The sequence below is a fragment of the Lepus europaeus genome, chromosome 3, assembly GCF_033115175.1.
Source record: "Lepus europaeus isolate LE1 chromosome 3, mLepTim1.pri, whole genome shotgun sequence".
Taxonomy (NCBI): Eukaryota; Metazoa; Chordata; class Mammalia; order Lagomorpha; family Leporidae; genus Lepus; species Lepus europaeus.
The window spans coordinates 25,538,765-25,560,840 of NC_084829.1; the positions used below are offsets into that span (position 1 = coordinate 25,538,765).

A 22,076-nucleotide genomic window follows, 5' to 3' on the forward strand; every position below is an offset into this window, starting at 1 on the left:
TGTGGGTGCAGGGCCCAAGCACTTGGGCCATCCTCCACTGCACTCCCTGGCCATAGCAGAGAGCTGGACTGGAAGAGGGGCAACCGGGACTAGAACCTGGTGTGCCAGTGCCGCAGGCGGAGGATTAGCTTAGTGAGCCACGGCGCCAGCCCATAGACCTCTTTTGGAAAGCACTGTAGTTGACTGTAGCCACTGGCAGTAAAGAGCTAGCTGTTGGAAGCAAAGTCTCCCTAATCAGGAGATTCCAAGAAGTAAAACACAAGTGCACTGGTGATGGAGTATTTATTGAGACAAAGAATACAAATTGGTGGCATACAGATCACTGAAATCAATGCTGAATTTTATTTATAGCAGACCATCAGGTACTGTTACAGGTAAAGCCCTACTGTTAAGAACTCGAGGAAATATACACAGTTGAAATGAACTTCACCCAGGCAAGCACATGTCTGAAGATGGCCTCTGGTACTGGGGATGGGGAATAGCAAGGCAGTACCAGAATTTAGAAATACTCTTATTTAAGCATATTCTTCGAAGAAACAAAGGAGACAAGTGTGGGCTGAAGGCATTTAATATCCCAATTCCCCCATCAAAAGCCCTGTATTACCAAGCGGCAATCAGTGATTTTCAACCTCTACTTTCCCTTTGTTGAAAAAATTTGTGTATAAATAAAATACCCAAATAAGTCATTGATGAGGAAAAATTCATTTTACTGTCAAAGTGATACAAAGCACTAAAAATTCATTGACTTAGGCAAAGTAGCCTTCAAAGAGAATGCGTTTCTTTCAGTTTTAAATACTGGGTGAAATTTAAAAAAAAAAAGGGCCAGACAGAAATGACAACTGAGCTGGTGCTAAAGGAGTTACCAGTTGAGATCTAAGTAATTCCCATCTGTATAAAAATTATCAACAACATCAAGAAATATGTTAGGAATCAAAGAAAGTGTGTTAACAGAAACTCAAACGGCAGAGAAGTTACAGATTGGGGATCTCAATTAGGTTGTTCTTAAGAGGATAAAGTTTGAGCAATTCAGTTGTCTTGATAATACTGGCAAGTGAAGGCTTACTAACACACTGTTGGTTTGTTCCTATGGTCCAGAGTACTCTGAAATCCAGGCTGCCATTACCATACACTTCCCTACCATCGGGCTCCAACATGAACGTCCCTCTTCACTAACTTTTCTGAAGGTGCGCTAACTACCCAGCAATGGGCACGAAGATTTTCTGGCTGCTTAAATTAGCTGCTAGTCTATTCTTAAGCAGTGATAACAATAGTCCTACAGTTTTAACTTAGGACATGCTCACTGAAATAGTATTCTCACTTGGTTTCAATCCTAGGTTTTGTTCCCTTTGCCTTTCTAGACTAGAAAGAGCTTCAGCATCAAAATGATACTTTGATGCAGAAAATCAGTATTTCTGTAAGTGACATATACTGTTGTGTTCTGGAAAAAAAGGAGACCCACACAATCCCAAGAGAAAAAAATAAAGCACTAAATCCTCGTTTCCTCTCCTGCAACTATTTTGACATTTTTTTCAAATCTGGGAATCAAAATCTCTCCCTAAGTGCTGAATTCATACATAGACAGACTTGGGTTTTGTAACAAAGCCAGACCAAGTAATAACACTTGTGCAGTACACATCATGTTGGGCTGTACAGTATAACTTGAATCCAAACAGATCTCAATGGCTCATGGACAGCAAATGTGCAGTTTTTTTTTTTTTTTTAATAACTGGACATGCTTGCCTTTTTTAGTGTTTAAGTGAAAGCCTAGGTACAAACCTGTGACCTGAGCAGAGATTATAAATGCAAAGATGTACTACAGAGCTACAGAACTGAAGGACATTTCAATTTGAATTCCCCAGCCGATGGCAAAAATAGAATATACACCAATGCTAGTGTATACACTAAATGTTAATTTTTGCAACACTTCTCTAATTTTTGTAATTTTTAAAAATTTCTTGTTTTTTGCTGTGAAGAATCATAGTGATCTATTTGGTACTCTGACACACTTAACAGGCTTTCTGTGAAGTCTGATTTAATAAAAAATTGTGAAAAGCATGGTTTATGAAATTCTATAATAAAAAGGTAATAAAAGGACAGTTAATTTCTATAAACAGTATATGTATTTTCACTTTTAAGTGTCAAAGAAAAACTCACTATAAAAATTGATAACAGTGATAAACTGACATTCTTGCATTTGCTAGTAAAGACCAGGAACAAAACTTAGATTGGTCCTTTGCTAAAGCAATCTGATTTTGAACTGTGCAATACAATTTAGTGTTTTGGTTCTTTTGGAAAATAATTATCAGAGTAAAGAAAATGCCTAAAAATCAAATAAAACAAACTAGAAATAGCACAGGTATAGCTCAAAAGAGGTAAATGGGATATCCAAAAAGTGCACAAAAGACCCCAATTTTGCTTCAATAGAAGAATAAATGGCAATAAACAAAGTATTACTTTGCTTAACATTTTCCCCAAAACTCCATCCCTTGCAGGCCCAAAATGAGCTTAAATAACCCAGAATAATGTCTGGGAGTGAGACACCCCCTTAATATACAAAGAACAGTTCATAAAGGGAAAAAAATTGTCAGTATTTCACAGGCTACTAGTACGTATGTAGAGTTAACGATGAACTATAAGACTCTTGAATTTGATATTTCAGCAGCCATGGAACCATATAAAATATAAAAGGAAAGTTGAATGTGAGTATGCGGTATATAAAGTGACACTCAGATTCAGAACACTGAAGGGCACTAATACTTTTGTCATGCTGCACACATACTAGGAACAGGAATGTTTTACAGTAACTACGCAACTGATGAAGTTTTCCCCACATATTTATAGTTTGATTTTTGGGCACTGAAAATACACATGAATTGTAAGTTAAATTTACGATGACAATGTATGTTTTTCTCCCACTAAAAGCAATCACTAAAACTTACCTTTTCTTTAAAAATTTTCTTTAAAAATTCACTGATAATATAGCAATATGACTTAATACCTTTTCATCATCATGAGAAACTTGTCCCAAATGTGTGTTTAGGCGTTGAGGATAGTTACAAAGTTCATCATTACTGCGGTTAGCACAGTACGGATTGCAAAACTTCAGGTAAGGGACCTGCCAGGCCTGCATTACCTGCCCCTCTCCTTTGCAGCTAACTCACCACCTCCTGCCTGGGATGGGAGGATAAATGAATTCTCCAGTTTGTCCTCACTCCCGTCAAAAACCAGACAGCAATTTCCTCAGGAAGTGTTACCTAAAGATGAAATGATGTAGGTGTTTACAAAACACAATTGGACATTTTCCATCGTTTTGGGATAAACCAAAGTAAAATTTTGAAGTTTCATTTGGAGATTTCAAAGCTGAAAATGCTTTTGGCAAATTCTAATGTCTTAGATTTTAAGAAAGTATATATGTTGTCCATTGGTGATTATGAAACCACTGGCCTTCTTTTCGATCTAAAAATTTTTAACACTTGAATTTAATAGATCTTTCTTCTGGAATAGTTCTTTGGCATTCAAGTAAAATCAATACTTTCAGAATAGTCTCCTCCATCGCACTGGAATGACTGCTTTAATTTCTAAATCATCAATTAATGCTACCCAGGGGTACTGATGGTGTTGATACATAATTTAGTCTTGTCATTATTCCAAACAGTATGGAATTCAGGGTTTTCTGGGGCATCATCTGACCCCGTTTCTCTTTACCACGATGGTTCCTGCTACAATGTCATATGCTGTTCGATTATGTTGAAAAAACAGCAATGTGATGAAAGCAGGGAAAAAAGAAGCAATAGAAAAATTCTTGATCAAAGCCCGTATGGTAGACCTAGAAAATTAAAGCAAAAGTATCAGGTAAGTTGTATATCATAACTACATAGAGACTGATAGTATCCTAAAATGTTCAGACATACTCAAACTATAATTGAGGGAACTTTTACTTTGATATTTGAGTTATTTTTAAGTAACATTACATTGTGATGCAAACACGTGGGCTATTTCTAAAAGTCTTCAGAACTTTCACAAGAAAAGCACCAATTGCATGGTTTTAGAATATGAACTAGTAAGCATCTATAGTATTGTCTAATATTTTGCTAGAAGAAAAGGATGGCAGTTTCCCTTGTTTACCTTCCCATAGTCACATTGTTACTCGATGCTTCTAGTATCTTCTAAACGACATGCTTCCTGCAGTCCTATTTTCTACCTTTCATGAAGCAAGTTATTAAGTTAGTGTGTGTTTATCAGCTCTCTTTTATGGGATCCAGTGATTAAGAAAAACTTTAAAAAGCCTAACAACTCAAGACTGGAGTGCCACCCTACCAATGTTAGATTTCTGCCTTATGTGGCTTGGAAGGCTACAGAAAAGCACAGTGGCTAAGAGTCTGTGGCACTGAATCCAGACTACTGGTTTCAAATCCACCTTCTACTAAGCACTTCTTGTGTTCCACATCTGAACAAGGGGGGACAATTTCACTATTTTATAAGGCGAGGATTAAGTTAGTCAATACATACTCAGTGTTAGTGGTGTGCCTCATATGTAAGAAGTGCTCAATAAACATTGGTCATTATTGACTAAAAGACACAACCAGAATGGTTATCACACAGTCTGAGGGGAAAACTTGAGGATGTCAGTAACATCATGGCTCTTAGGAGTCGATCCTTCCTGCGTCTTCATGTACAATCGACTCTGAATCATTCCGGCAACAATTCCAGGCAGCATCTTGTTTGGCACAACTGATCCCCACCCACTCACCTCCACAACTTGTATTAGAACTAGTTTACTTTTCCCCTGGAGCTAGACGCCAACAGCCAGCCAGCAGTCCTGAGGTACTGCAAGCCCTAGCACTGAAGAGCATGCCTGTCAAAACTCTTAGGTCTCAAGGCAAGTCAGCAACTGCCCCAACTTCCACCAATCTAGAGAACAGGAACCCTGGGCACGGGGCAGTGATGAAGCCTCCACACCCAAGGCATCCTCTCAGTACTGTGACTTATGTTCCATAAAATGATCACCTTGAAAATGCTTGGTGAAAGGGGCCTCCAGTCATATAACAACTGAAATAGTCATAAAGCTCCATCTTAAACTTAACAAACATAAGCTTACCTATCTGCCTTGAAGAAAACTATCTTAAAAACACTATCAAATGCTGCAATATTATTTAGTTTCATAAGTATATAAACTAGGCTAAGAAAAGGACTTACGTTGTAATGCTAACATTCGAGGAAGGAATCACTAAAACCCGACTTGGAGCAATCAGCACTGACGTGTCACATGTCACAACTCGAAGCCCTAGCAGGAACTTCCCAGGGGTTGCGCCACCTGCTCCCCAGATGCAAATTATCTAAGGAAAGAGGATAATTGAAAACAAATCACCAGCTCAGCTACTACCAATTTTCAAGGGTACATTTTCTTGCCATATTAGTTCATGTTTTAAAAATTCCAAGTTGGAAGAACTGCACAGAATACTCCAAAGCTAACCATTTAATGCATTTCTACAAGTCTCCAAAATGTGCAGTACCACAATGTCTACTATAATATTTCTCTATGACCCATTATAGGTCTGGCTAGTTGTTTCTGTGGAAAAACATATTTCAAGTTTTACAAGTAGCACAGAAGTATATTTTTGGGTGGTAATCTGTTTATGAGTAGAATTTTATCTGATTTTCTAAGACTGGAAAATATTACAAGGAAACTAAACTCTCTCCCCATAATTTTCTACCTAAAAACTAATAGATGTTAATTAAAACCTGGATAAAACAGAAAAGTAGGAAGACATCTGAAAAGAAAACCATGAAAGAGGCACTGCTCTGCTTCTGACCCAGTGCCCAGCTAATGTCCTGGGAACTCAGCAGATGATGGCCCAAGTACTGGGACCCCTTAAGTGGGAGACCCAAATGGCTCCTGGTTTCAGCCTGGCCCAGACCTGGCTGTTGCAACCTTCTAGGGAGTGAACCAGCAGATGGAAGATCAATTCTCTACCTCTCTGTCCATCTGTCATTCTGCCTTTCAAATAAGTTTTTTAAAAAGCATGACAGATACACTGGTAGCAAACTTCACCTTTTTAACTAATCCTTTAGACTGCTTTCAATCATTTGCTGTTATTAAAAAATGTTGTAATGAAAAATACAATGATTATAAATTTCATTACTTCTTTTGTTTGGGGTTGAAAAATCTATTACACTGTTAATATTTGCTGGTCAGTAGCTTACCTCATAGAAACAAACTAATAATCTGTATATAAGAGCCACAACCATCATTTTCTGCAAGTCTTCCATTGATGTGTCTTCATCTATTTCTTCAATTATATAGTGCATAGCAAACTTAGAGATATCCCTACACAAAATAACAGTTTGGAGTTATAAAGAATTACCAGAACAACTGCATTTTCTAAACAAACATTTGGGTTCTCGGTAGCTAATTTTACAAAACGTTCATCAGCTTATGTAAGCAATACTATCACGAGCAGGCACCGTAGCAGCCCTGAGGATTTCATGGTTAATCAATTCAAAATGGTCACTGCTTTTCGGGAGATTCTAACCCAGCCAGGAAAACAGAAAAATAAAAAGTAGCAGTATTGCAGTGGGATGAGAGTTGTGATGGAACCACACACCACTGTGCAAACCACACCAGGTACACTTGAACCTAATGAAGCTTCCCAGGAACGCCCTGTAAGCCAGCAGCTGAAGGATGAACAGACATGAGCGAAGAAAGTTCTAGAGGGAGAGAGTGTGGGACGGACGCTATAAGCAGTTTGGTACAGCTCCACTGTTAGGTGTGAGAGATGACAATGATTAAGAATCAGGACTTAGGGCCCAGTGCTGTGGCACAGCTGGTTAAGCTGCTGCCTGTAGCACTGGCATCCCATATGGGCGCTCGTTCGAGTCCCAGTTGCTCCACTTTTTTTCTTTTTAGATTAATTTATTTGAAAGATAGTTACAGAGAAAGGTAGACACAAAGAGAGAGGGAAGTCTTCCATCCACTGGTTCACTCCCCAAGATTCTTATGGGTCTCACACGCTGGTGCAGGGGCCCAAGAACTTGGGCCATCCACCACTGCTTTCCCAAGTGCATTAGCAGGGAGCAGGCCGGGGTTTAAATCTGCCACGCCACAGCGCCAGTCGCTAGTTGCTCCACTTCTGATCCAGCTCCTGGCTAATGTGCCTGGGAAAGCAGCGGAAGATGGCCAAAGTCCTTGGGCTCCTACCACCCATGCTGGAGAGCTGGATAAAGCTTAGGCTCTTGGATCTGCATGGCCCAGCTTTGGCTGTTGCAGTCATTTGGGGAGTGAACCAGCAGATAAGACACCTCTCCTTCTTTCTGTAATTCTGCCTTTCAAATAAATAAATAATTAAATACATATTTTTTAAAAAAGAATCAGCATTTATAATCACTTGGCTTTATATCAGGAAATGGACAGAGATGAACTTTTATTATAATCAGGGGCCGCTGCCTGCAATGCCCTGCCAGCATCCCATATGGATGCCAGTTTGAGACCTGGCTGCTCCATTTCTGATCCAGCTCCCTGCTATGTCCTGGGAAAGCAGTGGAAAATGGCCCAAGTCCTTGGGCCCCTGCACCCACGTGGGAAACCTGGAAGAAACTCCTGGGTCCTGGCTTCGGATAGGCCCAGCTCCGGCCGTTGCGGCCATTTGTGGAGTGAACCAGTGGATGGAAGATCTCGCTCTTTGCCTCTGCCTGTTAACTGCCATTCAAATAAATAAATAATTAAAAAAAAAAAAAAAAAAAGACTTTTGGCCGGCGCCATGGCTCAACAGGCTAATCCTCCGCCTTACGGCGCCGGCACACCAGGTTCTAGTGCCGGTTGGGGCGCCGGATTCTGTCCCAGCTGCCCCTCTTCCAGGCCGAGTGCAGTGGAGGATGGCCCAAGTGCTTGGGCCCTGCACCCCATGGGAGACCAGGAGAAGCACCTGGCTCCTGCCTTCGGATCAGCGTGGTGCGCCGGCCGCAGCACGCCAGCTGCGGCGGCCATTGGAGGGTGAACCAACGGCAAAGGAAGACCTTTCTCTCTGTCTCTCTCTCTCTCTCACTGTCCACTCTGCCTGTCAAAAAAAAAAAAGACTTTTACTATAATCAACTCAAGGATGACAGTAACAGGACTAGGAAGAAGCAGTGATGATGAAAAATGATCTGATGAAAAGTGAGGAGGAAATGGTCTGGGTGGAAAGCTATTCAGGAGAAGGAACATAAAGGAACTGGCATTTGATCAGATGTATAGAGGCACAGGAGAGGGAGGCGGCAGGAAGGAATAGCACTAGCTTCCTGGCAAGGGGTTTTAGAATCTGACTACATGTGGGGCCAGTGCTGTAGCGTCATAGGCTAAGCCTCCACCTGCAGCGATGGCAACTCATATGGCCACCAGTTTGAGTCCCTGCTGCTCCTCTTCCGATCCAGCTCTCTGCCATGGCCTGGAAAAGCAGAAGATGGCCCAAGTGCTTGTGCCCCTGCATCCACATGGGAGACCCAGAAGACACTCCTGGCTCCTGGCTTCGAACTGGCACAGCTCCAGCCACTGTGGCCATTTGGGGAGTGAACCAGCTGATGGAAGACCTTCTCTCTGTAACTCTATCACTCAAATAAATTAAAAAAAAATCTAAAAAAAAATTTGACTACATGTTTGTATCTTGACATGGTCACTTAATACTTCTGTAACCTTTAAAATTCTGGGCCTAGCTTCTCATATACTCAAATTTCAATCTCTATAAGATGGAGGTATTAGCCTCTACCTCATAGTGGTACTAAGATGAAATAAGACTCCATATAAAGAAGTGAGCTCAATGCCTGGCATACAGAAAGTGCTTAGCAAATGAGAACTGCTGTTATGATTATTTTAATCTCAGGAAAGGGTTATTCAAATAAATGTCTCACTTTGCAGTTCTCTTGGGACTGGGCTCATGGTAAGCAATGCCATTTGGAAAGACCATCTAGTTCATTATTAGGAGTTCACCCACCAAAAGCTCTTTATATTTCTTCGTTAGAGACTCTCTCTACAGGATAATAAAAGAGAAATTGCTTCCTGGCCCAAGAATAGTTGAATGAAAACAAACCAGGATTGGAGGATCATTTTACCTACTTTTGATGGGTGAAATTCTCACCCATCTTACAGAATGTATGAGGAGTTTTTTCTCCTTTGTAGTTATTTCTTAAGTCCAGTAGGAAATAAATCCGACAGAGCTTTTAGAAAGAAATCATGACACTGGCATTATCCTTATGGTCACTTGCAGGCATGAAGAGAACTCAATAATTTCTAAACAGTAGAAATTCAAACTCTTCTACAAAGGTGCTTAACTTACTTTATTCCACTGAGGTGCATAATGCTTAAGACAATGGTTGCTTTTATAAAGAACAGAATAAAGAAATCCACCATCTCTGCCATAAATCTGTGGGCCAAGGATGGAATAACATACTCCCTGCCTGTAAGTTAAAAAAAAAAGGAAATTATGAAAAAGTGATCATTTCACAAGGCAAGTAAGAATGGAGAAAGCAAAGTCAAGGTACAACTTAGTATGAAAAATATTCACAGCCTTGCATCAGTTAGTCATACTGATCCCAACAAGAGTATGTATTACTAAAATACAGCAATACCACTGCATTGTGTTTAATAAACTGCTTAAAATTTATTTTCATCACTCTAATGGTCAAACATTGATTTCACACCTGTGTTTGATTCAAGTACCCAAAACATTTCAGCGGGGACTCAAATTAGGAGAATCCAGGTGATCACACCTAGGCGACACTCAATTAAACTTTAAGAGAAAAAGGTAAAACTCGAGTTAACTATAGTATAAACACCCACGGTATAAAGTACAGCATATATAAATACTGTGTAGAGTAAATGCTGGTATCTCACCTTTCCCTCCCCTCAGTCGTTGTTTTTACTTTCTAGAAAATAAATGCGCGGGTCATCAGCCTGTCATCCTCTATTCTGATTCAGGCTCATATACAGGACCAACTGGTTCTCGGTGCACATACCGGTGGCTGAATACAAACTCTAACAAGCGTAGCTAACTACAGCCATTTCTAGTTCCCAAGCAGAAGTTAACAAGGAGGTTCCGCAAGCAGTAAGCCCGGGCCAGCCAACGCTTGGGAACTCCATTTGCATTCATGTAAATCCTCCGGATCGGTCAGTCCCACAGCCCTAGGCAGCGCACGGCTGGATCGTTTTCAGCACTGCCAGTCAAGTCTCTGCACAAGTGGGTCTGACTCTCCACCTCGCTCTGCAGAGCAGATTCCTCTACACGTGGGAACCGGCCCGGGAGCGAGGCCCTCGATTTGCTCTCAAGGCGGACGGCACGGCAGTGTAAGGCCCGGGCACCCTCCCGGGAGCCGCGGCCGTCCCCACGGGGTCGCACACCCGGCAGGCAGCCTCCCCGAAGACGCCCTCGGGGATGCCCCCCGCGCCTCGCGCTGCTCACCTGCCTGCCGCCCGCTCTCGCTGGCGGTGCGCGAAGGCGCGGCGGATCCCGCGCGAGTCGCTGGAGCGGCCCGGACCGAGCCCTGCACGTGAGGAGCCCGCGGCCCCAGGCCCGCCCCCGGGGCCGGGGCGCTGAGGCCCGCGGCCGCCCCCGGCTCCGCTCCCGCGGCGCCGGCGCCCAGGAAGTAGAAGGGGTTGTAATAGGCCAGCTGCGGGGGCGGCGGCGCCGCGGCCTGGGGGGCGGCCGCAGCGTAGCTGGGAGCGGGCGGCGGGGGGCTGCAGTAGGCGGGGAAGGCGGCCAGGCCGCTGTGCCAGGTGAGGTAGCCGCAGTAGGACTGCCACAGCCACTCGTGCACCTGCCGCGAGTACTCGCGGGCGCTCAGCCGCGCCGGCTTCTCCCGCAGCGCCTCGGCCTCGGCCGCCTCGCAGCCCGCCGGCTCCTGCAGCCCCGCGCCGGAGCTCGGGGCCGCCTCTCTTCGCCTCCTGAGCTCCCGCTGCGGCTCCGACTCCTCCGGGGCAGCGGCGGAGGCGGGCGCGAGGGCCGGGGCTGGCGGCCGGCCCGGGGCCTGGGGTTCGACCTGCGCCGCGTCTCGGGGACAAGGGCCGGCGGCTGCGGGAGGGCCTCTCAGGGAAGGGACAGGCGCGTGGTCCCCTCCGCCATCGTCCTGCCCGGGAGGGCGACCTCGGGCTTCCTCGGGCCCTTCGGCCATCGTCGCCGCGGCAGCACCCTTCGCGGTACCTGTCACTGCGCCGTCTCCCTCCCCTCAGAGGCCCCTCCCCAACGGCCCTGTCGCCACCGCAGCGGCCGCAGGCGTCAACAATCCGCCACCGGAAGCGGAAACCCCGCCCCTCGGGGGCGTCGCTCGCTGCGCGGGGCCGCCGGAGGCCCGGAGGCTGGGCTGTTGTGTCAGGTGTGGGGTGTCTGGGTTCCTGTCCTGCCGGCTGTCCGGCACCCCACGCCTCTTTATGGTTAATCGAGTGTGTTTAAGGCCTGAGGCCTCTCTAGAGAATCCCGGGGGGTTGGCGCCGGATGTCCCGTGAGAAACTTCGGCTGGATGGAGGGGGATTTCCGGGACGGGCCCGGGGCCAGCGCCGCCATTGCCCTCGCCGAGCCGAGAGCGTGGTTCGCCACTTGTGCTCGAGAATGTGCACTGGGGAGAAACACATCGACAGCCAAACTGAACTGGGACTTGTTTGGGGACCTGACGGGGAGAGAGATTGCTGATTTAGAAGCTGGTCTTGGTCCTGATGCTGGAGCTAGCGAGCCTGTGCAGAGCGGAACCTTTCCTTAAGCCTGTTTTCCTGTTAGGGGAAGACCCCCTGATTATATCCAGGGTTTGGGAGCCTTTTAAAAAAGATTTATTTATTGAAAATCAGTTACAGAGAAGGAGAGGCAGAGAGAGAGAGGTCTTTCATCCGCTAGTTCACTCCCCACCTGGCTGCAACAGCCAGAGCTGCGCTGATCCGCAGCCAGGAGCTTCTTTTGTGTCTCCCACGTGGGTGCAGGGTCCCAAGGACTTGGGTCATCTTCTACTGCTTTCCCAGGCCATAGCAGAGTTGGATGGGAAGTGGAGCAGCCGGGTCTTGAACCAGCGGCTATATGGGATGCCGGCACTGCAGGCGGCGGCTTTACCTGCTATGCCACAGTGCAGGCCCCAGAGACTAGTATTTTAATATGCTTTCCCATGTCCTTAACTGGATTAGGTCCCTCGATTGTAGTAGCATAACTTTGGGTGGCCAGAATCAAGGCCAACAGGGGCCAAGAGCCCATGGAGTATTTACTAATGATGCCCAGAATAATTTTTGACTGCTCAGGGGCATGTAATAAAAGGCTTAACTTTAACCTCTAAGAAGCTAATGATCTGGTTTAGAATATAGACGTTCACGCAACATTTGACAAACTATTAAGACTGAGTATTGGTATGCCATTCGCCCGCGGAGCCTGCCAGACCCCTGGCTCTAGGAGGCTGCCCAGCTGGCGCTACCCACTGGCCCCAGGTGCTAGCTAGAGGCAGCGGCCTGCCTCAGGAGCACACCTGCGGGCGTCCCCGGGCCGCACACACATTCTCTGAGGGAAGCTAGAGCCCCCGGCAGCCAGCATCTCCTCTGGCTCGCCGGCTCTCCGGAGAAATAAAAAAAAAAAAAGACTGAGTATTGGGCTGGCGTTGTGGCTTAGGTGCAGCCACCGCCTGTGATGCCTGCATCCCTTAAGGCCCGGGTTCAAGACCTAGTTGCTCCACTTCCCATCCAGCTCCTTGCTGATGCACCTGGGGCACCAGCACCCATGTGCGAAACCCAGAAGAAGCTCCTGGCTCCTGGCTTCAGGCTGTTGTAGCCATTTGGGGAGTGAACCAGCAGATGCAAGATCTCTCTCACACTTTCTCTCTAAACTCTGCCTTTAAAATAAGGTCTTGGGGCTGGCCCTATGGCTTGGCAGGTAAAGCCACAGTGGCTCTGGTTCAAGTCCCAGCTGTTCCACTTCCAATCCAGCTCTATTCTGTGGCCTGGGAAAGCAATGGAGGATGGCCGAAGTCCTTGGGCACCTGCACCCATGTGGGAGACCCGAAGAAGCTCCTGGCTTCAGATTGGCCCAGCTCCGTCTGTTGGGGCCATTTGGAAAGTGAACCAGTAGGTGGGAGGCCTCTTTTTCTCTCTGCCTCTCTGTAAATCTACCTCTCAAAAAAATAAAAATAAAATCTGAAACTCTCTTAGGTCTGAGTTGATCAAGCAGTACCATCAGCATTGCTCCTGAAAGCATTTCTTATGTGATCTGCGTTCAATAGAAACCATACTGGAAACCATACTTGAACTTGGATCTTTCCCTGGCTACCACTGGGTGGTCCAACCCAGGAGATACTGGGCAGCTGCCAGTTAGCCCCATAGTTACCAAGGAAAACCACTGGTGGCCTGCGGTGCTCTGTTGCTGAGCCAGGATGTACAGGAGGTCGGGTGCACACAATGCTTTTTCTGTTTATGACATTCAACTTACGGTGGTCTTCTTGGGAACATAACCCCATTGTGAGTTGAGCATCTGTACTCCCCCACGCAATTAGATTGTGCACCTAAGGCTGAGAGTCACACTCACTGCATCCCTAGCTGGCTTTCACTGGTTCTAACCCGAGTGTTGGTGATTGCTCCCCATGAGCACCTCAAGAGAGTAGACCTCTCCAGCTCCTAGCCACAACTCCATTTCTTTCCTCATTTACTGAGCACTGTCTGCGCTGATTACTAGGCTAGATGATGGGGATACAAAGGCAAGTGAGATGCAGTCTTTGTAGTTGAGAAGCTCACAGAACGGATGGCGGAGCTTGGTGGTGAGTAAGTATCGGGTAAAGTGTGAACCCAAAGGAGGAAGTGGTCTGTTGCAGTTGATTCGTTTCTGAGAGGAGGAGTGTGGTGGGGGCAAGAGGCACGGAGTCCCCACACAGACCCCGGGAGTCAGGTGAAAGCAGGCTTGAAGCAAGCAGCCCGCAGACTCGTTTATTTCAGTTAGTACAACAGCTTATATAGTCAAGACCAGCCAATCCAGTCAAGGGGCAGTCTATGCCCCAACCAATCACAGCCTGTTGCCAGGCAGTTTCCAAAGCCATCCAATCACAGCCTGTTGCCAGTCAGGCTCTTGTTGCCAGGCAGTTTCTGAAACCATCCAATCACGGCCTGCCATCAGTCAGGCTCTCTTGTCATGTGGTTTCTTCTGTTGTCATGTGGTTTCTGAAGCCATCCAATCACGGCCTGTTGCCAGGCAGTTTCTGTTGTCAGCGGCCATCTTGGCATGATCTATTCACCTCAGCGGCCATCTTGACATGACCTTTTCATCTCATTCCACCACAGTGGTCCATCCATCTGTTAGGAGATGGGCTGAGACTAGGGAACAGCTTTGAGGTGACACACTGGAGGTGGTCTTGAGCTAAGTCTTAGCAACATTCGTGATGGAGACACAGGAGGGACTGTGATTGCAGGGAAAGGCTGCAACCTGGGCAAAGTTCACAGAAATAGCTGACACTTAGGGCCTTGGCTGGCAGGCATGGAGATAAGCCAGGAAAAGGAGGGAGGAGTCAGCGTGTGCTTTTGTCCTCCATGAGGGAGTTTGGACTTCAACCCACAGACAGCAGAAGCTGTTGAAGAGCTTTACTCAGGGATATAAACCTGGTCATATCCCTGTGCTAATTGTGAAAGATGAGTTGGAAATGGTGTATCCCTGAAGACGTGACTCCAGCGGGGAGAGGATAGTCTAGATAAAATGAAGAGAACCTAACCCAGAGCACTTCCACTGGGGATGTAAGGGAGACGGAGCATTTGAGAGATTAAGGAAGCCCAATTTGCAGAACTGGCTGACAGCGTGCACCCAGAGAGAGAGCGCATCACACTTTCTACAGTGTGGCTGACTGGGTGAGTGGACTGTGATGCCCTCCGTGGGAATGAAGAAGACAGGAGGTAGTGCACGATGGCAGAAGGGGGTGCAGTGAGGTTCCTGTAGATATCCAGGGGGTACTGGCTGCTGAGTACATTGCATCTGTGAAGGTACAGATTGAGAGTCATCGGATATAGGTGGCCCTTGATGCAATGAATGGAAGTGAAATGATGAAATGAGAAGAAAGCCAAGAACAGAAACCAGGGAATATTAAAGGAATGGTAGACTTAGAAGAAGTGAGTAAGGTAGGAAGGATGGTAGAATGCAGTGGAGGGGGGCCGGTGCTGTGGCTCAGTTGGTTAATTCTCTGCCGGCAGCACCGGCATCCCATATGGGCACCGGGTTCTAGTCCCGGCTGCCCCTCTTCCAGTCCACCTCTCTGCTGTGGCCCGGGAGGGCAGTGGAGGATGGCCCAAGTGCTTGGGCACCTGCCCCCGCATGGGAGACCAGGAAGAAACACCTGTCTCCTGATCGGTGCAGCGCCGGCCATGGCAGCCATTTGGGGAGTGAACCAACAGAAGGAAGACCTTTCTCTCTGTCTCTCTCTCTCTCACTGTTTATAACTCTACCTGTCAAATTAAAAAAAAAAATGCAGTGGAGGGCTGGTGCTGTGGCGCAGTGGCGCAGTGGGCTAAGCCTCCACCTGCAGCACTGGAATCTCATATGGACACCAGTTCAAGTCCTGTTTGTTCCTCTTCTGATCTAGCTCTCTAATGGCCTGGGAAAGCAGTAGAAGATGGCCCAAGTCCTTGGGCCCCTGCACCCGTGTGGGAGACCTGGAAGAAGCTCCTGGCTCCTGGCTTCGGATTGGTGCAGTTCCGGCCGTTGCAGCCATCTGGGGAGTGGACCAGCGGATAGAAGACCCCCCCCCCTGTAACTCTTTCAAATAGATAAACTGAATCTTAAAATAAATAAATAAATAAAATAAACGAATAAACGTTAAAAGGGGGATGAATCCTCTTTCCTGTGCCTTTTGTTCTATTCAGGCACTCCATGAATTAGATGATGCCCACCCTCCATAGAGAGGGCAACCTACTGTGCTGAGTGCTGACCTCGTCTGAGAACCCCCATCACACACACACCCAGATAGAATGGTTCATCTGTGCACCCCCTCACCCATTCAAATTGATGGCTAAAATGAATCGTGACGGGGCTACACCTGTGGTCAGAACCATGAAGAAATCAGGAGGGATGAACACTGTGCTGGGCGTTTTCTTCTCTCTCTCTCTCTCTCTCTCTCTCTCTATCTCTATCTCTTTCTCTCTCTAACAGCGCCTGCATTTCCTCTCACTGACTGATCCTCTCCCCAGATGGGCAGCTGTGGGAGGACCGTCTGGGCATTCTGCACTGCCGCCCCGGGCCGCAGGGTGGGCATGCCACCTAAGGTTAGCCAGGTGGCCGGCTCATCGGGGACTTGGAAACTTGGGCCAAGTGATCCAGGGATGGAATAAACTCAATGCCAGCAGAAATTCCTTACCTGATGAGATCGTCGATAACTCTCGCAAACGATACTTTCCCCATCCGTTTCAGGAGCTGTGCTATCCTTGCAACATATTCCTCTTAAATCAGCGGAACTGGCTTACGGCCCTCTCAAATAAAGACCCTGGACTGGCCATCAGGAGGTCATGTGAGGTTTTGCCTGTGTAGTTTCAGGGGGAGAGCAGTGAAAAGCTGACTGAAGACAGGATGGAAGGTGGGGAAGTAGAGATAATGATTGCATTCTACTCTTTTAGGCATTTGTTTTGGAAGAGAAGCCTTTAAGGAAGTGACTCTTTTTAGCTGTGTTTGACTCCATGTCAGTTGAAGACAGTTCTTAAAATTTGGGCAGCTACAAATATGTTTTATAAGGATTGCTCCAACTTTTAGTGAGATTTAGTTTGCAAATATATTTCAACCATTTTTACAAGTAGTGAATGTACTTTAAAATATTGTGGAAAAAGGAATTAAAATATAAGCTAATTGTGGTGCAAAAAGTTTTTGAAATTCATAGATGGAGCCGGCGCTGCGGCTCAATAGGCTAATCCTCCGCCTTGCGGCGCCGGCACAACAGGTTCTAGTCCTGGTCGGGGCGCCGGATTCTGTCCCGGTTGCCCCTCTTCCAGGCCAGCTCTCTGCTGTGGCCAGGGAGTGCAGTGGAGGATGGCCCTGATCAGCACGGTGCCCCGGCCGCAGTGCGCCTACTGCGGCAGCCATTGGAGGGTGAACCAACGGCAAAAAGGAAGACCTTTCTCTCTATCTCTCTCTCTCTCTCACTATCCATTCTGCCTGTCCAAAAAAAAAAAAAAAAAAAGAAAGAAATTCATGGATGGAGACTCTTCAAAGAGTTCATGGAAAAAAAACTATGTATGGATTTCAAAATATTTTTGCACAAAAATAAACTTCTAATTCCACTTTTTCACCTTTTAAAAATATTTAGTTATTTATTTGAAAGCCAGAGTTGCAGAGAGAAAAGGAGAGGCAGAGAGAGAGGGACATTTTTTTTTTTTTTGACAGATAGAGTTATAGACAGAGAGAGAGACAGAGAGAAAGGTCTTCCTTCCGTTGGTTCACTCCCCAAATGGCTGCTACGGCTGGCGCTGCGCCGGCCCGAAGCCAGGAGCCAGGTGCTTCTTCCTGGTCTCCCATGCAGGTGCAGGTGCCAAGCACTTGGGCCATCCTCCACTGCCCTCCCGGGCCACAGCAGAGAGCTGGACCAGAAGAGGAGCAACCGGGACTAGAACCCGGTGCCCATAGGGGATGCCGGTGCCACAGGTGGAGGATTAACCAAGTGAGCTACAGCGATGGCCCCAAGAGGGACAAAACCAGGAGCTCAGAGCCTCATCCAGGTATCCCACTTGGGTGCAGAGGCCCAAGCACTTGGGTCGTCTTTTGCTGTTTTCCCAGGCACGTTAGAAGGGAGCTGGATTAGAAGTGCAGCAGCTGGAATGCTGGCATTTCAGGCAGCAGCTTAACCCACTATGCCACAGTGCCGGCCCCACTGCTCCACCAGTTTAAGTAAGTTCCCTTGTATATGGCAAGTCAGATCTGTGATGTCAAATTGGTCTTTGCTGTGCACTTCAGGATAAGGTTTGTCTGATTTCATGTATCAATAGAAAACAATTGTAAAAAATGAAACCACCACCAAAGGCTTCTTCTGTAAATAAGGTGCCCAACACACCAAGTAAAACCAAGTAAAACTGAATTAAAAAATAACTTGAGGAGCTGGTGTAGTGGTGTAGTGGGTGAAGCTGATGTCTATGATGCTGGCATTCCGTATGGATGCTAAAGTTTGTGTCTTGGCTGTATCACTGCCAGTCCAGCTCCTTAAAATCCTGGGAAAGCAGTGGAAGATGGCCCAAGTGTTTGAGCCCCTGCTGTGCACCTGGGATACCCACTTAAAGCTCCTGGCTCCTGGCTTCCACCTGGGTCAACTCTAACTATTGCAGCCATTTGGGGGAGTAGTGAACCAGTGAATGGAAGATCATACTCTCTCTCTGTCTCCATCTCTCTTCTATAACTCTTTCAAACAAACAAATCAATCTTTAAGAAATAATAATTTGATTTTAGTGCTAAATTTTAGAAATTCGCATAAACTAAGACTCCCTTTCCCCCAACCAGACTTGGAGAGAATTGCTATATGATGCTTTTCTGCCCCCTGGTGGTGGCTAAAAAGCATTAAGAAAATTATCTGTTTTAAAACATTTTGTATTGAAATTGATAATATATTTTCAGTGTAACAGAATTTCTGATTCTATAACTCCAAATGATTTTTATATGCGTCATCATTCACAAAAGGCAGGTGACATTCTAAAAGATACTCAAACTCACAAAACGGCTGCCAATCTAATTATAGAGAATGAACAGGCAGGACCCACCAGTAGGTGGGGGAATTTCCAAAGCTAAGATCACTGGGCTCTCCTAACCTGACTTCTGAATCTGAGCCCTTAGAGATCATGGATCAGCCTTCTCCGTTTTACACTGACAGAAACCAAGGACCGTCGATGCTTTAAATACAGATACGAATACTGCCCACCAAATTCTGGTTAAAAAGGGCAGGCTGTTTTTAACTTGGAATTAGATTTCTACTCATGAGAAAGGAGACTGAGGGGAAGCGAAAGCATCATGTTAGGTCTGGCGAGCATGAGACACGAAACAGAACAAGTAGTGAATGGAGAAAGTGACTGTGACCTAGGGAGCAAGGAGGCCAAAGGGCAACCTGGGCGGCACGTGAGAAAGTGTTAGGTTACCCGACCACATGACATGGGAGGAGGCTGTGGCGGCTGCGTTTGGCTTTGATCTGGTCAGCAACCGAAAGCTACTGTGAAAGACAGACGCACATATTTGTAAAATACCAAGTGTTGGTACAAATAACGTGAAAACTGTTGGTTTGCTTTTGCTGCTCCTTTCTGAGCCCTGGAAACCGCTGAGAGAGAGAAGGAGAGAGAAAACACCAAAGTTCTTTAGTGTCCGATGTAAATTCTCCCCCTGGGCTTTCATGCCAGACTGTGGCTCCACTCCTCCCAGACTCCCTCCCAACTTCTCACCAGTGGAGCCCCTCCCCATTATCATTTACTTAGTGTTATTTATCTATTTATTGTTCATTTTATTTGAAAGGCAGAAAGAGGGAGAGAGAGAGGGAGAGAGATCTTCCATTTGCTCATTCACTCCCCAAAAGCTGGGCCAAGACGAAACCAGGAGCCCAGGACTCAGTCTGGGTCTCCCATGTGGACAGCAGGGGCCCACCTACTGGAGTCGTCACCTGCTGCCTTCTAGGGTGCACGACGGCAAAAAGTTGGATGGGAAATGAAATAAGCAGGACTCAAAGGAGGCAGTTTGATTTGGGATGCTAGCCTGATGGTCACCCCTGCCATTCACTTTTTAGCACGACCCCATTGCCTGGAGTTGTGCACCAGCCGGACATTAACCAAGACCTTGCCGTCACCAGATTCCCACTCTGTTCTTGGCTCCTCATGTTCTTGTGGCCAAAAGAATGAAAAAAAAAAAAAAAAAAAGCCCTAATTCTCTTGGTTTCTACTCCATTTTCTCTCTCTTCTTCTTTTTGAAAAGATTTATTTATTTACTTGAAAGTCAGAGTTACACACAGAGAGGAGAGGAGAGGCAGAGAGAGAGAGAGAGAGAGAGAGGTCTTCCATCCACTGGTTCACTCCCTAGATGGCCGCAATGGTTGGAGCTGCACCTATCTGAAGCCAGGAGCCAGGAGCTTCTTTGGGTCTCCTGCAGGTGCCCAAGGACTTGGGCCATCTTCTACTGCTTTCCTGGGCCATAGCAGAGAACTGGCTTGGAAGTGGTGCAGCCAGCACTCAAACCAGTGCCCATATGGGATGCCAGTACTCAGACTGGGGCTTTAGCCTGCTGTGCCACAGCACCGGCCCCTCCATAATCTTTTGTATGTAGCCCTTTGATTGTCTCTAAATTGCTATTGTGATATTACTTTTTTCTTTGATTCAAGAATTATTTAAAAGAATAATTCAACTTCTTTTATTTTTATTTATTTATTTTTATTTTTATTTTTTGACAGGCAGAGTGGACACAGAGAGAGAGACAGAGAGAAAGGTCTTCCTTTACCGTTGGTTCACCCTCCAATGGCCACCGTGGCAGGCGCACCGCGCTGATCCGAAGCCAGGAGCCAGGTGCTTCTCCTGCGTCTCCCAGGCGAGAACAGGGCCCAAGCACCTGGGCCATCCTCCACTGCACTCCCGGGCCACAGCAGAGAGCTGGCCTGGAAGAGGGGCAACCGGGACAGAATCCGGCGCCCTGACCGGGACTAGAACTCGGTGTGCTGATGCCGCAAGGCAGAGGATTAGCCTATTAAGCCACAGCGCCGGCCTCAACTTCTTTTAAAAAACAACCTAATTTATTTGAAAGGCAGAGTTACAGGGAGGGAGGGGGGGAGAGAGAGAAAGAGAGAGAGAGAGAGAGAGAGAGAGAAAGCGAGTGAGCTTCCATCCACTGGTTGACTCCTCAAATGGCTGCAATGGCCAGGGCTGGGCCAGACTGAAGCCAGGAGACAGGAGATTGATCCAGGTCTCCCACATGAGTGATAGGGGCCCAAGGGTTTGGGTCATCTCTCACTGCTTTCCCAGCCCCATTAACAGGGAGCTGGATTGGAAGTGGGGCAGCCAGGTCTTGAACTGGCACCTGTATGGGATGCAGCTGTATGGGAGCAGCTGGGACTAGAACCAGCTCCCATATAGGATGCCTGCGCTGTGGGAGGTGGCTTAATCCACCATGCCACAGTACCGGCCCTTAAGCTTTTTCATTTGTTGGATTACTTTGGTTAATCTTTCTTCTCTTTTAGTTTTATTGCCTTAGTGACTGTGGCCTGTGTAATATTTACTTTTCAAACTCTAAGACTTCCCCTTTATCTAACATAGATTCAAGTCTATAACACACTGGAAAAACAAATATATTCTCTATTTTTAGAGTTCCAAAAATCTTTCAAGTCAATCTTATTAATTGCATAATTTAAATTTCCTATTTGAGAGTCATTTTTCCTTTTGCCTTCTCAGTCCATCAAAGATGAAACTATATATTGTATTTTACAAAACTAAATTTTTGCAATTTTAATAGTTATTGCTTAACATATTTTCATGAAAAACACTTCATAACTATGGCTGTTAGAATTTTTTATCTTATTTTATTTATTTGAAAGAGTTACAGAGAGAGGTAGAGACAGAGAGAGGTCTTCCATCTGCTGGTTCACTCCCCAGATGCCCGCAACGGCTGGAGCTGAGCCGAAGCCAGGAGGCAGGAGCCTCTTCCGGGTCTTCCACATGAGTGCAGGGGCCCAGGGACTTGGGCCATCCTCCACTGCTATCCCAGGCCATAGCAGAGAGCTGGATTGGAAGAGGAGCAGCTAGGACTAGAACAAGTGCCCAAATAGGATGCCGGCGCTTCAGGCCAGGGCTTTAACCTGCTGTGTCGCAGCGCCGGCCCCTGGTTGGTAGAATTCTAACTGGGTCTCTCAAATCCCTACTGCCTGGCACACCTGCCTGTATCCTCCCTGCCCTGGGACACAAGAGAGACGCGCGAATGTGGGGGCTGTCCCTCCCACGGTGAAGTTCAGATACAAGCCAAAGGCAACAGGATTCTTGCAGATGTAACGAAACTCCCTAATCCATCAACCACAGTTAATCAAGGGGAGATGGTCCTTGTGGGTCTGATGGAATCAGGTGAGCCCTTTGAAAAGTCAGAAGGCATTGAAGTGAGAGTGCCTCCTGCTGGCAGGGTTGGGGAGTG

General features: G+C 46.6%; 1 protein-coding gene across 1 annotated transcript; it reads right to left on the minus strand.

Moving 5' to 3' along the window:
* Positions 1 to 263: 263 nt before the first annotated feature.
* On the minus strand, positions 264 to 11,217 carry FAM8A1 (family with sequence similarity 8 member A1). The gene is made up of 5 exons (XM_062185417.1): positions 10,428 to 11,217; positions 9,306 to 9,426; positions 6,205 to 6,328; positions 5,197 to 5,336; positions 264 to 3,826 (listed from the first exon to the last, which is right to left on the minus strand). Exons 1-5 carry the CDS (start codon positions 11,134 to 11,136, stop codon positions 3,682 to 3,684), a joined length of 1,239 nt encoding a protein of 412 aa, XP_062041401.1. The 5' UTR covers positions 11,137 to 11,217; the 3' UTR covers positions 264 to 3,681.
* Between the last annotated feature and the right edge of the window lie 10,859 nt (positions 11,218 to 22,076).

What these genes read in the sequence shown, in the direction of transcription:
- FAM8A1 (XM_062185417.1), bottom strand. Translation starts at nt 11,136, where the DNA reads ATGGCCGAAGGGCCCGAGGAAGCCCGAGGTCGCCCTCCCGGGCAGGAC. An exon ending in CGAGAGCGGGCGGCAGGCAG is followed by an intron (nt 9,427 to 10,427) that starts GTGAGCAGCGCG and finishes TTTAACTTACAG; the next exon opens with GCAGGGAGTATGTTATTCCA. An exon ending in ATGCACCTCAGTGGAATAAA is followed by an intron (nt 6,329 to 9,305) that starts GTAAGTTAAGCA and finishes TATTTTGTGTAG; the next exon opens with GGATATCTCTAAGTTTGCTA.